The sequence below is a fragment of the Arabidopsis lyrata genome (assembly GCF_000004255.2).
Source record: "Arabidopsis lyrata subsp. lyrata unplaced genomic scaffold ARALYscaffold_3, whole genome shotgun sequence".
Taxonomy (NCBI): Eukaryota; Viridiplantae; Streptophyta; class Magnoliopsida; order Brassicales; family Brassicaceae; genus Arabidopsis; species Arabidopsis lyrata.
This window is the reverse complement of record NW_003302553.1, coordinates 6,393,126-6,407,520: the sequence shown is the minus strand read 5'-3', so window position 1 is coordinate 6,407,520 and position 14,395 is coordinate 6,393,126. Positions and strand designations below refer to the sequence as shown.

Here is a 14,395-nt window from a genome sequence, read left to right as displayed (position 1 = left end):
TCTTCGTCAACGCATACTAATTTTGGTATACGACAAAATTTAATATATTGATCGATTAAAATTTGTTTTAAAAATGGATTTTAGAAAACAATATGGGTAAATAAATCTAAATATGTTAGTGAGTTAGACATTTTTTTACGACAGGGATTGGGGATTCTCATCTCTTGTCCTTCCTACTACGTCTGTGCTATGGCTTTTTATCGAAGGACTGGCTAGTCTGAATTTCACATGTATATAGAGAAGCTAACCGTCTCGCGGATGGGTTAGCAAACTATGCATTTTCGTTGCCCTTAGGTTTTCATTCGTTTTCTTCTGTACCCCCGTGTTTGGATGAGCTTACACGGGATGATGTTTTTGGGCCACCGAGGCCGAGACAAGTTATTTTGTAATTTTTTTTCTATTTTTTAATAATAATATCCGGGAGTTAAATTCCCGGTGATTCACCAAAAAAAAAGTTAAACATTTTTTTCAGAACGATCTCAAATTATGTCAAGTAATTTGAGATGAAAGAAATAAGGTTTATCTAGACAAAAAAATTAAACTCTCATTTTTTTCTTGCCAAAATCTTCTATATTGTTATTATCACATATGAATTCATGCAATAAAAAGAGGATTTTATAAATTAACTAGTCAAATGAGTCAACAGTCAACTTATATGAACAAGAGTTGACTTTGAATATCCTAAGCCTAGGGACACAGATTTTTTTTCCTTATTGTCATTAAACATTATGGACTTGCACTTTCACGGTCAAAAAACAAGTTATGTTTTGTAACTGTAAAATTGTAATAATAATAACTAGTTGTTTTTTTTTGTCAATTAGCTTAACGCAAAAATTAAAGTATTTTGCCAAAACTAGAATAATGAAAAATTAAAGAATATGAAAAGGTCCACAACTTTTTAAAAAACGTATAGCAAAATTTGGATGGAAAGAAAGAAACAAAAAAAAGAGAAAGAGATTAAATATAAGAAAATCTATGTTACCTTAATATGATTTTAGGATGAACAAGAAAATCTTTTTTTAAAGGCTTGAAGATATAGATTTGAAGAATTAGCCAAAAGAAAAATCTCTCTCCATTGAATTGATAGAGAGAAAGAAGAACAGGGTGTCTCTCTCTCTTTCTTAACATAGATTAGACCACCCTAAAGACTCGATTTTTTTCTCTCTTTAGATTTCATTTTTTTCCCAGTAATCAAATTAAAATTTGCCTCTTTCAGTCCAAAACCCTGAGATTTTTGGGAGAATCTCTGTGACACTCATTTCTTTCTAGGTAAATTCCCAATTACTTTTTCGGTTAAAGCTTAAAAGGTGGAATTCTTTTTGAAAGTCTTAAATCTTGTTCCTTGATTCTACAGTTTTTCTTTAGAAAAAATCTCAAGCTGAAAAATGATCTTTTGGCTTTTGATTTAAAGAACATATCTTGGTTGTTGATTGGGTTACAACATCCTTTGTTCTTTTTTTTTTATTTCTGATTCTCGTATGTTCTAAATTCCTAAAATGTTCTTTATTTTATTTTTGGTAGGACATATCTTTTTAAGTCTCTGTCTTGATCACAGTTTCATTTCGACAATGTCGCTGTTCTTACAGTGATTTTTCTTGTTCTTGTTTTTGTTTTAAGGGAAAGAATCCAAAATGGGTTCGGAGATTATACTCTGTGATGGCTTCGAGGTGGTTCCTCCGCCGATAAACGATTTGATACTCTTCGGAAGAGGCCAATCTGTATCAAGTTGCGATGTATCAACGATCACTACCGAAGAAGACGGCACTGTTTTTTCCGGTGATAGTTCGCCGGGAGGTGCAGCTGAAGAGGATTGGCCTGAAGATAAATCTTTATCGTTTTACTTTGTTAAGCAACCAGCTTACGATGATCCCGAGATCCAAGCCAAGATCGATGAAGCTGGTCATGAGATTAAGCACTGTAATCAACTCCGTATTGGTGTCTCCAGTGCTCAGAAATCCGAAAAGGTGACTCTGTTTTTTCTTTAATCCCCTTTTTTGTTTTGTGTGATGTTTTTTTTTTTTTTTTTTTATGTTGATTTTGAGTTTGGGTTTTGTTGTAGGCTGAGATTTCGTCTTTGTTTTCACATATGGTGAGTTTGACTCCTAAATCAGAAGGATATAGAGTGGTTTTTGAAGAGAAGAAGAGGGAATTTGATACTCTACAAGAAGCTCTACGGAATCTCCGGTGCTCTACTAGTGATCAACTTTGTTTTCCAAAGGAGGAACTCGATCATCTTGTAAGGACAAACAGTGTATCTAACCATTTGATCATTTCGTTATACAGCAAAATTTGGTTTTTTTTTTCTTTGTTTCTGATTGTAGAAGTGTTTTGGTGTGGTGGATGCAGATGTATATAGCTCATTATCAGATTGAACATGGTAGCATTGGTTTGGAGGAAGAAGATTGGGTGCTTAAAGAGACCGAGAAGCCTGATGGGATAGTTCTAAGTGAGGATTCTCTTGTGGAGAAAGAAGCTTCCATAAACCGTGTCAAGGTAAACCCTAATCAAAGCTTTAACTCTTTGGGGGATTTGCTAAAAACATTGTTGAATCTAATGTTGTGATGGTTTTTTGCCTTGTCATCAGTCTAAGGCCGTGGAATTGTATCAAGTAAAGAAGGAGCACGATGCGATTACATGGAAGATAAACCTCTTGGCTGAAAAAATGGGGAAGAGTCGGAACAAGATCAAGATTTTGGATGTAGAACTGGCACACATACTTGAGAAGAGGGACAGATCCTATGAAAGGATTAGGATGTTGAGGATACAACGAGACAAAGGGGTACAACATTTGTCTTTATGTTACTTTTGCCTGTGGATGATCTCAAAGATTTTAATAACATTGGGTATTGCATATTTTTCTTTGTGTAGAATGCCGCCTTTTTCGAGAGCCTTCCTGTTATGAGGAAAGCTAAAGAATTGGCTGCTTCTGGAAATGTTCGAGATCTTGAAGTGTTTGCCAACTCTGAGGTTTGTTTGTGTGTTTGGTCTAATTGAATGATTGATTGATTAGGTATCTATTTCTGAGAATTGAGCATTTGTTCTTGATTCTGTCTTTTTATAGGTTGAAAGATTCATGACTCATTGGAATGATGACAAGGCTTTTAGGGATGATTACGTAAAAAGAATCTCGCTTTCACTCTGTGAAAGACAGCTGAACCAAGATGGCCGGATTAAAGATCCTGAAGTTCAGGTTGTTGGGGAAAAGCAAGTACCGGTTAAGACTATGAAGGGAGGCGAGAAGGTTCACAAGACGAATAGAGAAGATTCCAGCTCCAACTCGTCTCAAGATGGAAGTGTAATTATAGATAAACCAACACAAGAGACGAGGAAAAAGGCGATGGATTTCAACAGGTCAAGTGCTGAGGAGAGTGATGTTATAGATTTGGAATTCTCGGTGTATGAGAAACCAAAGAAGGAAGAAGAAGAGGTCGATGAAGAAACTTTGAAGGAAAGTAAAAGAGAAGAGCAGTTAGAGAAAGCTCGGTTAGCGATGGAGAGGAAGAAGAAGCTGCAAGAGAAAGCTGCTGCTAAAGCTGCTATAAGAGCTCAAAAGGAAGCTGAAAAGAAACTCAAGGCATTCTTGTTTCCATTTTTTCAATGTATCATTTACTCTTCCATTTCATTTGTCTGTTTCTTAATTCTTTGTTTTGTTTTCAGGAGTGTGAGAAAAAGGCGAAGAAGAAAGCTGCAAATTCTTCTTCTCCTTCAGAATCAGACCAATCACAAGAAGTTATCAATGAGCTGGAAAAGGGTAGGACTTTAGCTGTTTCAGTGAAAGAGAAACACCAAAAGGAGAGATCATTGTTTCCAAAGCAGAGAAGTTTCAGGTACAAACACCGCGGAAGAGGAACCGAAGCTCTCCCTAAGGCAATCCTAAACCGTAGAAGGGCTCAAAAATATTGGGTTTGGGGACTTTCATCTGCTGCACTTGCTGTCGCACTCTTCCTTGTGGTTTTACTTCTACGGTAAACTGGGAAAGGAAAGAGACATTAAAAAGGTTTTGACTCTGCCTAATTGGAGATGGAGCAAGTGAAGGAAGAGCTGCTTCTGGACTTTCAAAGTTAGCTTTTAGTTTCATAACCTTAGATGTTAGTTAATATGTATCTGTCTCTTTGGAGAGTTGTCTTAAAAAAAAAAAAAAAAAAAAGAGAAACATCCTAATTGTTAGTAGGAGCTTCTGAAAGTCCATAGAGACTTCATGTTGTCTTTATGTGAACATTGTGGATTAAATCCACTTTATAGTTAGTCAAGTATCTTGACTAACTATATACTTAGAAATTGCAAATAACATAAAGCTTCTTCCATCTTTTCTCTCTCGTTACATATTTCAGAAGCTAAATCTAGTTTCTACAAGATGGTATCAACAAAATCCATACTTATTGGAAAACAAATTCCAAGATTTAACATCCATGTGGTTTAAGGGGACCCTTTATCAAGTACCTAACGTCCTTGATATCCAACTGTTCTTCAAGTCCACAGGTAAAGAATCCATTATGAACTTCCTTGAGGAATTTGAGAAGTTTCACCAATGCTCTTTTGGTTCTACTCTCGTCAGTCTTCCTCTCTGCGTACGATAGTCTTGACCTCATGATGTTTCTGTGATCGTTTTTGAAATAGAAGTAGCTTGTGATCTCCAACAAGTTTCGCTCAAGGAAATGGGATGTTTTTTTTTAAAGAACTTTTGATTAAGGATATTGGGTAGTGTAAGTTGAAAGTCAGTTCTTGTTAAAAATTATGATATTATTATCCACAATCACGATTCCACGCTCATCAGCTAAGACAAGATCAAGTGTTTTTAAGTCAGGACTCTCTTTTCTGGTTATTATTCGATCCCCGAAATAGATTTTGTTTGGATCAAGCATCCTCACAACAGCTTTAGCGTAAGTCGAACCTCCCCTTGTGTAAGCAGTCATTGTAAAAAGCTTGTTGGCTTCTTTAAGGAACTCTTCAACAAAAGGTCGAAACTTAACTAATCTATCGTTATATTTTCGCAGATCTTTCCTTGAACCTGATTTCTCTTCTTTGATTAGATACTTCTCTGCGTTGGAAAGATTTAAAGTCTTCATGGAGTGGATTAGCGTGTGGTCCAAGTCAAGGACTAATAAGTGAAGCTTCTTGTGTCCGTAGACTGAGACTAGGGTTGTGAGTTGCTTTGTAAAGGATACAGCTTCGTGGCTTAGGCGTAAACCGGAGAAAAGATAATCGAATGCTCGACCTTCGACGTAGCTGACCTTCGTTTTACAGGTGAAGCAGATTCCGTGACGAACGAACAAATGACTACAATTACTACTAGAAGAAGATGATGAACGAGTCATCATCTCTGGATCGATCTTCTTAGTTCTCTTGTCAAAAAAAAAGGAAAGACGAACGTTTCTATGAATCAATGGTTTTCGATACTTGAGAAAGATTGATTACAAAACAAAGGGAAACTCAAATCTCGTATAACTGATTATTAATTGGCACCAAAACCCTATTCGAGAAATCGAGAAAATTAAAATCAGTATTTATTGGGATGATAAGAGGAAGGTTATGAAAAAAAAGGGAATCGAGAATAGGAAATCCCAATATATTTATTTAACAACATTGGTAGAGAAACCCTCACATTTCTCAAAAAATATTTTTAAAACCCTAAATTTATGTAAAGGTTTTTAATTACTCACTTTACAAATGACAATACATATATAAAATCGGACGATCACTTTTTGTTAAAACTTAAAACAAACGACAATAGTAATTATTTCTTCATTGCTTTTACTATATCCTGCAAACAATGGGAACAAATAGATAAACTCACGTATTTCTTCATCTACAATCTCTTTAAACTTCATAGTAACCTGAAGAGTGAAAGAAATTCTTATACATAATTTACGGGAAGCAAACCCTTCCAAACAAGTTTATATGGGAACAATATATAAAGTCCAAAGAAGTAAACCTTTTTCAAAAACAAAAAAAATAAAAAATAAAATCCATAGCTAAAAGAAGAGATTGAGTCTTGGGTCTACAAGTCAGGAATGAAGGAAAACTCTCACATCTCTCTTATAAATATCGTTTTCACTATAGTGATGATTAAAGAAGTCTTGGTGAATTTTGAAGAGGAATCTCAGAGCATTCGCTAATGCTCCATCATCTACACTCTCGTCTTTTCTCTCTTCCGAGTAAGAGTTTGAATCCGAGAGTAGATTGTCGTCATCTCTTGAAAATATCTTCAGAAAATACTTGAAAAGATTCTGGAACATGCCACCATCGATGCTGTTCCTCTTTTTCGTTGCTTTGAAATATGAGTAAGTTGTGATCTGCAGCAAGTTTGATCTGTTTTCAGGTGACCAAACGTCATATCTATCATCGAGGATAATCACCTCACGTTCTCCGACCAAGACTTGATCAAGTGTCTTCTCCCATATGACGTGTTTGCTAAGACTAATGATACGATTCCCAAAATAGAGTTGATGCGGATCAAGCAACTTGAGTACAAAATCAGCATACTCGGGAATACAAAGAGTGGTGACATGTAATATAAACAACTTATTAGCTTCACGCAAGAATTCGTGAACAAATGGACGCAACTTTATCAAAACATCGTGACCACGGATTCTGGTTTGCCACAGATCATTCCTCGAATTGACTTTTCCCTTAAGATACTTCTCCTTGTTAGAAAGACATGGAAAAGCTTGAGAGTCGAAAAATGTACCGTACAAATTGAGAACCAAGTGGAGCTTCTTCTTCTCTAAAGAGTTTTTGGAAACATGGCTCTTCAGAGAACCAACAAATTCATGGCTCAAGGATAAGCCATTGGCGAGATTATTGAAATGTTGAAAGTCATCATTAGGTTGAGTCACACTCGATCTGCATTCACGGCAAATTCCTTCAACGATAATACGATGATTGCAAGACATTCCTTTTTAAAACCCTAATTGTTATCTTGTAGAACCCTAATTTTGGGATATCTCTTGGAGCTAATAAAGGAACCATGGATATTAAAAAATCATGTATTTAGCTTGCCGAAAATTTTGGATAAATCTTATCTTTTTCTTTTTTTGTAACAACTTTAATTATATGAATAAGGTAAGACAATTTAATTACTAGTTAGAGTCAGATTTGGTGAACCGACCCAAGGTTCTTAGATTTTCACTCTTGGACCGGAATCATTAAAAGTGAACTGATTTGCTACTGATTAAACCAACCTGAATTTGAAATGTTCAGCAAGTGCTAAGTTTCGGAATTCTCAAAAGATCAAAGAGATATTCAAGCCAGAAGAGATTAATGGAGACAAAAGTCTGAAATCAAGTTGTCTGAAATTTAAGGAAAGCTTTAAGGGGTTGTTGTATTCATCATTATATGGGTGAGGGATGTAACAAAAGTCTCACGTCTTTACATTGGCCATGAAAGAATCTTTGGTGAATTGTCTTGAGGGAGTTGAGTGCATCCACCAGCACTCCATCATCATCATCTTCTTCTTCTTTTTCATTTCTCTTCTCCTCTGAAGAAGACTTGTTGAAGAAGTTGATGAATTTCGTGATAAATCCTTGTTGATACTCCATTCCTTTGAAATAATCATAACTCTTAATCAGAAGCAAGTTTCTCTCATCATCCTTCTCCCACGTCTCAGACTTGCAATCAAGAATCACAACCCCTCTTTCTTCCGCCAAGACAAACTCAAGACTCTTCTTCTTCCTCTTCTCTTCAGCGATTGTAATGAACCGACTTGGGAAGAATATTTTCAGCGGATCAAGCAACTTAATAAAACTGCGGGCTTGCTTGGGGTCCGATTTGGTGTATGCATAGATGGTAAAGAGCTCGTTTGCTTCACGGAGGAATTCCCGAGCGAAAGGTCGTAACTTTACCAAAACACCATTTGAGTCTAGAAGCACGTGTTGCAAGTCAACAACCAAGTGAAGCTTCCTCTGTCCGTACCCGATTCCAAACCTCTGCCGTTTCATGTAAGCTATGTATTTGTAGCTGAAATGCTGACCTTGGGATATGTAATTGAAAAACTCTCCATTGCTTTCGTCCACCTTACGACAGCACCTGCTACAGTATCCACGGTAAGACATTGAATGATCACAATTGGGATCTTTGATCCTAGTGCAATTCTTTAGTCGACCCTTATACCAGTCCACGGCAGATTTGCATTCACAACAGAACCCGTTATGGACAATCCAATGAACACAACAAGGACAAGGAGGAGGAACAGACATGGTGAACTCAAAACCCTAATAACCCCTAGCTAATTCGACTTCTACTTTTTATACTTCGCTGAGCAGCGTTGTGTTATCCTCAGGCCTGGCCCATAGGATAAATTGGGCCTATGTCATATTAAGCTCAGGTTTTAAGCTTCATTTGTTGGACTCCGTTTTCAATTTCATTATCCGGAATAAGAAACTACTGTATATTATATTGTGAATAATAATAATGGTTATGTTATAAGATATGCTCACCAATCACCATTTTGAGATTCCTCCATCTCACGTACAAGGGTTTTGCTATCTTTTGGGAGCAACAGATGCAGCTGTGTTTTTATAATCCTTCTATGAACTATATATTGATTTGTGGTGCTACAACTTTTTTGTTTATGGCTATGGGGAAAAGCAACAGGAGAGACAACGTATGGAGGAAGATGACTGGTCTTGTCAAAGCAGGACTGCAATACCATAGACCAAGACAGTAAATCAAAACTGAAATAATATGTCGATCCAGATAAAAGCAGAAGAAAAATAAAACTTACTGCAAGAGATAAAACGCAGAAGAAGGTTTCACAACTGCAATGCAACAGGTTCACCAGATTCTTAGAGACTAAAAACCTTTTTCGCCCTAACCAACGATAATAAATTTGTGATGAATTTTAGCAAGGTCAGTTCTATATAAAGAGAAGTGAATCCTGCCTGCATCTCAGAAGCAGAAGCATCAAACAGGTATCCTAAAGGGATTTCAATCAATTATTCTCTGGTTTGTTAAAGAATTAGATAGTGTCTGCAGATAGTAATTCAATCAATCATTCTCTAGTTTCTCTAAGAATTAGCTAGCTCATTACCAAATAACTATAGAAGTAAAAGGAGAGTCAAAACTTCTTCATCAACTAGAAGCTGAACAGAGCAAAAGTATACATCAATCGTGCACTCAATCAATCAGTACCTATAACAGATCAAAATCCTACCATATCAGAACTCCCCTCATATACACATATCAAAAAAGTCCCATTATATACACCAACAACATATCAAAAATCCCATTGCTACTTGGGGTTGTTGGTAGTAACCATAGGAGCTGCTGGTTCGTCATCATCAGATGAACCATCCAATTTACAGAAAGAGAAGCGCCTAAGTTGTTTTCTGGCTGTCTTTGACCATATGAAAGACATGAGAATAGTCATTCCAGCAAGTGTGGCTAACGCACCAATCAGTTTTAACCACCATCTATCGCTTGGCACAATTAACCAACTTCCGGAAACAAAGGCCACAGCGAATGCTATCAATCCAACCCACATGAAGGTATGGCAAAGCTTCAATGTGTTTCTCTGCACTTTCTGGCTTCGTGGTGTGACACCGCAAAGCAGACCAAGAGTTATTATGCAAACAGGAACCATGGTGTAAACCGCAAGCATGAAGATGAAGAAAGCTATCTCCTTTCCTAAGACTGCCTTTCCATCATTGTTAAGCCCTCCTGGTGGATTTAACCCTGTAGTACATCCTACTGTGGCCAGAAAGATCACCACCAAAGCAACGATATTTCTTGCACTTAAAAGGGCTTCTTTATAAACTGCATCAGTCTGCATTTGTTGATCTGTTTTGCAGAGATCTTCTCTATTTTGACCAGTCAAAGAGGCTATGTCAATAATTTGTTCTCCAGTCCTGCCTCTTATCGCTGCCGCATTACTCGCTTCTCCTATTTCACAACGATTACCCACTTCGATTCTTTCTCCATCATCAGCCACAACAATTTGTTTACCTTTCCGACGACGTTCAATCTCAGCCTTTTCCAACGAATTTTTCGCCTACAAGTCCATCAAATTCAATCCTTAAAGATTCAAATTCAATCCCTGAAGATTCAAGCTCATGACTCATCGTCTTACCGTGAAATTGAATCGGTAAGGATACGCTAGTTGATGAAGACTCGTACAACGTGCTGGTTTCAGAGAGTCTCGCCTAATTTTCACCTAAGTTTTTCCAAGAAAATGTCGAAACTTTCTGAGAAAATAACAGAAATTTGAGAAATTGATGACAGAATCCAAAACTTACTGCCATTTGTGCGTCTTCCCAAGACGCGGAGAAGAAGCGCGTGCGGTTCTTGGGACTCTGACGGAGTCGTCGTTCTCGAGAAGACGACGCCTGGTGAAAGAAAGAAAGAGAGAGCGCGAGTTTCAAGAATTTAAACTGATTTCTTTATTAAGCTCTTGGAATAGAAATGTTAATCCGAAAAAAACTATAAATTGAATGATTTAATTATGGTTGCACAAGTAAAAAAATACAGTCAACGCTCTTTTTTTTTTGGGAGTCAACAACACAGGCGAAGTTTTCCAAACTAATACTGTAATTGTTAAAAAGTTATTATTGTTAAAAAGTCGGGAGTAATAATTATTGTTTCAAATTTAAACAACCTTCTAAGTATGTATACAGTGTTAAGTAAAAAAAAAAAATCAACTTTCCATCTCAGAAGTCGGAACATGTAATATTGGGTTAAAAACTAAAAATCATGATCGAATTATCCAGATATTATTATCTTATCATTAAAAAAATGCTAATAAAGTGTTTTCCAAGTCTAGACTAAGATTGAAGAACAACTGAACAAAAGATCTTTGATATGATCCACACGATGAGACCTTCTAAGTTCTAACTAAGAGCTGTTTCTTAGTTTTATTTGATGTTTTGATTTAATTTTAATTGCTTTTAGTTTAAGAACTCTCATTAAGAGCCACCGTTGAAGGTGGTCTAATGCATCTGGATGCTCTGATCTGCTCTGCTATGCGGTTCTATCTTCTCGTTGCTCTCATGCGTTTTCGTTTAGTGCATATACTGGATAAAAGCTATTTCATGTTCCCTGATGAATTAGAATTTATATGATTCTTGTTTATTTTTAGGGGGAAATACTAACTTTTATTACAGATTTGTTACTAATAAAACCAAACAAATATATGATTAAGTTTTTTTTATAATAAGATTTGGATATTCGGAATACGGATAATTTTTACTTTATATACAGTGGATTACTTTCGTCTTGTTAATGGTATAACTTTTGAGTTAAAATTCGTCACACCATAGTTGGTTAGTTTCAGTAAGAAATAAATATTACGTAAAGAAGAATTTCAGCTAATCTTTAAAATAATAATGAGCTACTACTAGTAAACCAAAAAAAAATAAGTTATATAATTGTTTTGCAAATCAAGGAAATTAACAACAAGATTGAATCATATACGTATTATTACGTACTCCGACGACTTAACGCTTGTGTGTTACAAACTACATACTCCCTCCGTATTTGAATAAATGTCGTTCTAGCCTTTTTTCTGTGTTTTTAATTAGTTGTCATTTTAACAACTTTTGCATAAAATTTCCTAAATTACCCCCAATTAATTGATCATAATTAATCAGTCTAAATTACCAAAACTACATATACCAAAAATATAATTGTAAATAATCGTTTCTCATAAGGTTAGTTTTGTAATTCTGTGCCCTTTCTTAATTCACCCAAAAACAGTTGAAACGACATTTTTTCAAATACAGAGGGAGTATAACATTTACATGGAATCATTGCATAGATCATATATCTACTAATCAGGGGACAGGAAATAATTTATGATAACTTATGCATATAACGCTTTCTCATGATAACTTATGCATATATATATAAATCTTGTATACGTTGATTTCTCTACTATAAGTTTCTTACGTAATACACTACTCTTAAAAATTGCCCCCCTTAACCGTCCAACTTTTTCATTTTAAAAATCAAGCGTACCCACAATATCCATACTCACATTTAATCCCGGATTTACACTTTTTGTTGCATTTACCACAATGCTTGGGGTTAAAGCCAACATAGGTGCAGATGCCTCCGCAACACCGTTGTCCGAATCTGCATTTGTGACCGCACCGTCCACAATTATTCATGTCTCCTAAGATATTCCGACAATGCTTCTTGCAACAGTACAACAAACTCGTCCCCTTGTCCGCCTTTACCCCGTCGCAAATGTTGTAACCTGCGACATGACATCTCATCCCTTTTCTGATCTTTTTGTAGTGGGAAACTAGCAGCCGGGTTTTGGATGATATTGTTAGATTTGAATGTATTGTAGGAGTTTCATCAAGAATGTAGAACTCTGGGTCTTCTTTGGTAACTTCTTCGGCTAAAACCGAATGAGTATTCACCGTTGCGATAATAAGACTATAGAGGATTAAGGAGATGAGGGGCATGAGTTTAATGAACGTACAAGGGATCTTAATGACCATTTTGCTAAAGTAAAGAGTTGATTAATTAGACAAAGAAAGTTTGGCTTTGGAACACAAAATAAGCAAAGGAAGAGTGGAGCATAAGGGAAGATGTCATGTGTATATATATTGCCGTAAGAAGACTCATAAATTCTAGATTTGAAATATAATTTGTAAACTAAACTATATGTTTAGTATTAATTCTTTAAATTCCTACCAAAAAAAAAGTATTAATTCCTTAAAATTAGGCAAAAGCAAGTGATTGATGTCTAATTGTAACGGAAGGGAAAAAAGGGGATCAACTGCAATACCTTAACTTACAAGTCTCTTTCACCTATTATCATTTTATCATTTCATCTTTTTTTAGTTGTCATATTGTGCAAAATTTTACTTTAATTTTCTTTGTTACACGTTTTCTTATCAGCTGTTTCTGTTAAAATTAATCATTTGTTGCGTTTGCTACTCTCTTTTGTAGATGAATTACAATTTTTTTTATTATGTTTTAATATACCAATAGTTTCGAAGATTAATCTGATGTTTTTCAGAGATTCCTCTATCTAGAAAGAAATAATAAGCATATTTTTGTTTGGCAAAACTTGCCAATTAGTTTAGGAAACTGTCTTTAGTCTTCTGATTGAAGCATAGGCGGTCTAAATTATCGCAGTACTTTCGCATTAAATGTATTCGTTAACCAATAGTGTCCACTGCTTTTCTTGAGATAGAATAAATTGTGGGGAAATAATTTGGTCACGAAATCAACTCCACCCTCATACTAAAACCAAAAGATCACATTTTGTTCCAAGTTAGTATTTTATATATTTCTTCTGTCGCCTAGACAATTTAGGACAGTTTACTGTTATTCTGAGAACTTGAGAAGTCATGCAGTTCATGAGTTGTTTCAAACCAATTAAAACCTATGCAAACCTTGCACGTGTGTGGGCGGTGGCTGTGCCACGAAACTCGGTAAGAGTCACATGTCCGTCACGCTTACTTGCAAAACTCGACTAAGACACTCTAATGGTTTCCCTCCAAGTGTCGTTTCCTTCTCACTTCAAGTGTTTGTGACAATCGCATCGCCACCACACAAACTCATTACTTTACTTGGATCTTCCCGTTGACTAGTAACCAACGTTTACCGTTGACCTCTGAGGAGCCTGCGGAAATTCGGTTGAGCGTATACAACTTTTCATTATTATAAAAAAAAAAAAAGAAAAAAAAAAATCTGTTCATTGATCTAAGACTATTAAATTACGCACATGACATCTTATAAGCCTATATAGTCTACTGCTATAGCTTCATGTCTCTGAAAGGTCAAGATATTCACACAAGAGAGGGTTATGGGTTCCGAAGATATCCGCATGGGCCATATCGGCCCAAACTGACCCGGAAACAATGTATTCCATAAGACATAAGCTCGTACGTAACTAATTTAATGTTTGAGTAGATGCAAGATCGTTGGGAATCAAGGCAGCTCGTGGGGAAAAGTCGACTGTGAATTAGGGATTTTAACACGTTCTCGTTTGGCTTCTTTGTTTCATTACATTAATTAATCTTTTTCCTTGTGGAAAAATAAATCACTTTTATCGTTTGTTTTGTGTTCGCTGTACAGCGGGAAAAGGTTGGTGGTTGACACATGTGTTGGGATCCATTTTTTTCGCACTGAACGATGGCAAACTTATCATCATCAAACATCTATCATAAAAGAGGATCAGAAAAAAAAAAAAAAAAAAAAAAAAAAAAAAAAGAAAAGATCAGAATCATTTATATCGATAGGCAAACTCTTCTATCATTCTTTTGAGGCAGAATTTAGGTAGAACGGGAACATTTGGTTTGAATGAAGATATATAATTTAACCTAACTTGAAAATATATTGAAGTTTTACAGAATCTAACTACTTAATGATTATGACAAGAAAGCCTCTGTTAGCCACTAATATAAGCATCGTTAGCTTACCTTAAAAAGTTTAATTTTTTTTA

The 14,395-nt window shown here is 35.7% G+C and overlaps 6 protein-coding genes across 8 annotated transcripts; 1 reads left to right on the top strand and 5 right to left on the bottom strand.

Annotated features, from left to right (window-relative positions):
- The first annotated feature begins 994 nt into the window (after positions 1 to 994).
- On the top strand, positions 995 to 4,302 carry LOC9318996 (proton pump-interactor 2). Of its 3 annotated transcripts, none has more exons than XM_021033614.1 (8): positions 995 to 1,269; positions 1,618 to 1,964; positions 2,060 to 2,236; positions 2,347 to 2,493; positions 2,585 to 2,779; positions 2,869 to 2,967; positions 3,062 to 3,574; positions 3,658 to 4,302. In XM_021033614.1, the coding sequence occupies exons 2-8, from the start codon at positions 1,632 to 1,634 to the stop codon at positions 3,967 to 3,969; spliced, it is 1,776 nt and encodes a 591-aa protein (XP_020889273.1). In that variant the 5' UTR covers positions 995 to 1,269; positions 1,618 to 1,631; the 3' UTR covers positions 3,970 to 4,302. The 3 variants fall into 3 exon arrangements, with proteins under 3 accessions (XP_020889273.1, XP_020889272.1, XP_020889274.1); XM_021033615.1 differs by lacking the exon at positions 995 to 1,269 and adding an exon at positions 1,376 to 1,476; XM_021033613.1 differs by lacking the exon at positions 995 to 1,269 and having other exon boundaries at positions 1,372 to 1,964.
- Positions 4,303 to 4,380: 78 nt separating this feature from the next.
- Positions 4,381 to 5,315, bottom strand: LOC9318995 (RNA polymerase II C-terminal domain phosphatase-like 4). Its single transcript, XM_021030963.1, has one exon. The coding sequence runs from the start codon at positions 5,313 to 5,315 to the stop codon at positions 4,716 to 4,718; it is 600 nt and encodes a 199-aa protein (XP_020886622.1). The 3' UTR covers positions 4,381 to 4,715.
- Positions 5,316 to 6,005: 690 nt separating this feature from the next.
- LOC9318994 (RNA polymerase II C-terminal domain phosphatase-like 4) lies at positions 6,006 to 6,893 on the bottom strand. Its single transcript, XM_002882882.2, has one exon. The coding sequence runs from the start codon at positions 6,891 to 6,893 to the stop codon at positions 6,006 to 6,008; it is 888 nt and encodes a 295-aa protein (XP_002882928.1).
- Positions 6,894 to 7,331: 438 nt separating this feature from the next.
- On the bottom strand, positions 7,332 to 8,195 carry LOC9318993 (RNA polymerase II C-terminal domain phosphatase-like 4). Its single transcript, XM_002882881.2, has one exon. It carries the CDS (start codon positions 8,193 to 8,195, stop codon positions 7,332 to 7,334), a length of 864 nt encoding a protein of 287 aa, XP_002882927.1.
- Positions 8,196 to 9,050: 855 nt separating this feature from the next.
- On the bottom strand, positions 9,051 to 11,452 carry LOC9318992 (ankyrin repeat-containing protein ITN1). Its single transcript, XM_002882880.2, has 3 exons — positions 10,233 to 11,452; positions 10,067 to 10,150; positions 9,051 to 9,988 (listed from the first exon to the last, which is right to left on the bottom strand). The coding sequence occupies exons 1-3, from the start codon at positions 10,236 to 10,238 to the stop codon at positions 9,230 to 9,232; spliced, it is 849 nt and encodes a 282-aa protein (XP_002882926.1). The 5' UTR covers positions 10,239 to 11,452; the 3' UTR covers positions 9,051 to 9,229.
- A 380-nt stretch (positions 11,453 to 11,832) lies between these two features.
- LOC9321145 (protein GRIM REAPER) lies at positions 11,833 to 12,539 on the bottom strand. Its single transcript, XM_002882879.2, has one exon. The coding sequence runs from the start codon at positions 12,438 to 12,440 to the stop codon at positions 11,940 to 11,942; it is 501 nt and encodes a 166-aa protein (XP_002882925.1). The 5' UTR covers positions 12,441 to 12,539; the 3' UTR covers positions 11,833 to 11,939.
- Between the last annotated feature and the right edge of the window lie 1,856 nt (positions 12,540 to 14,395).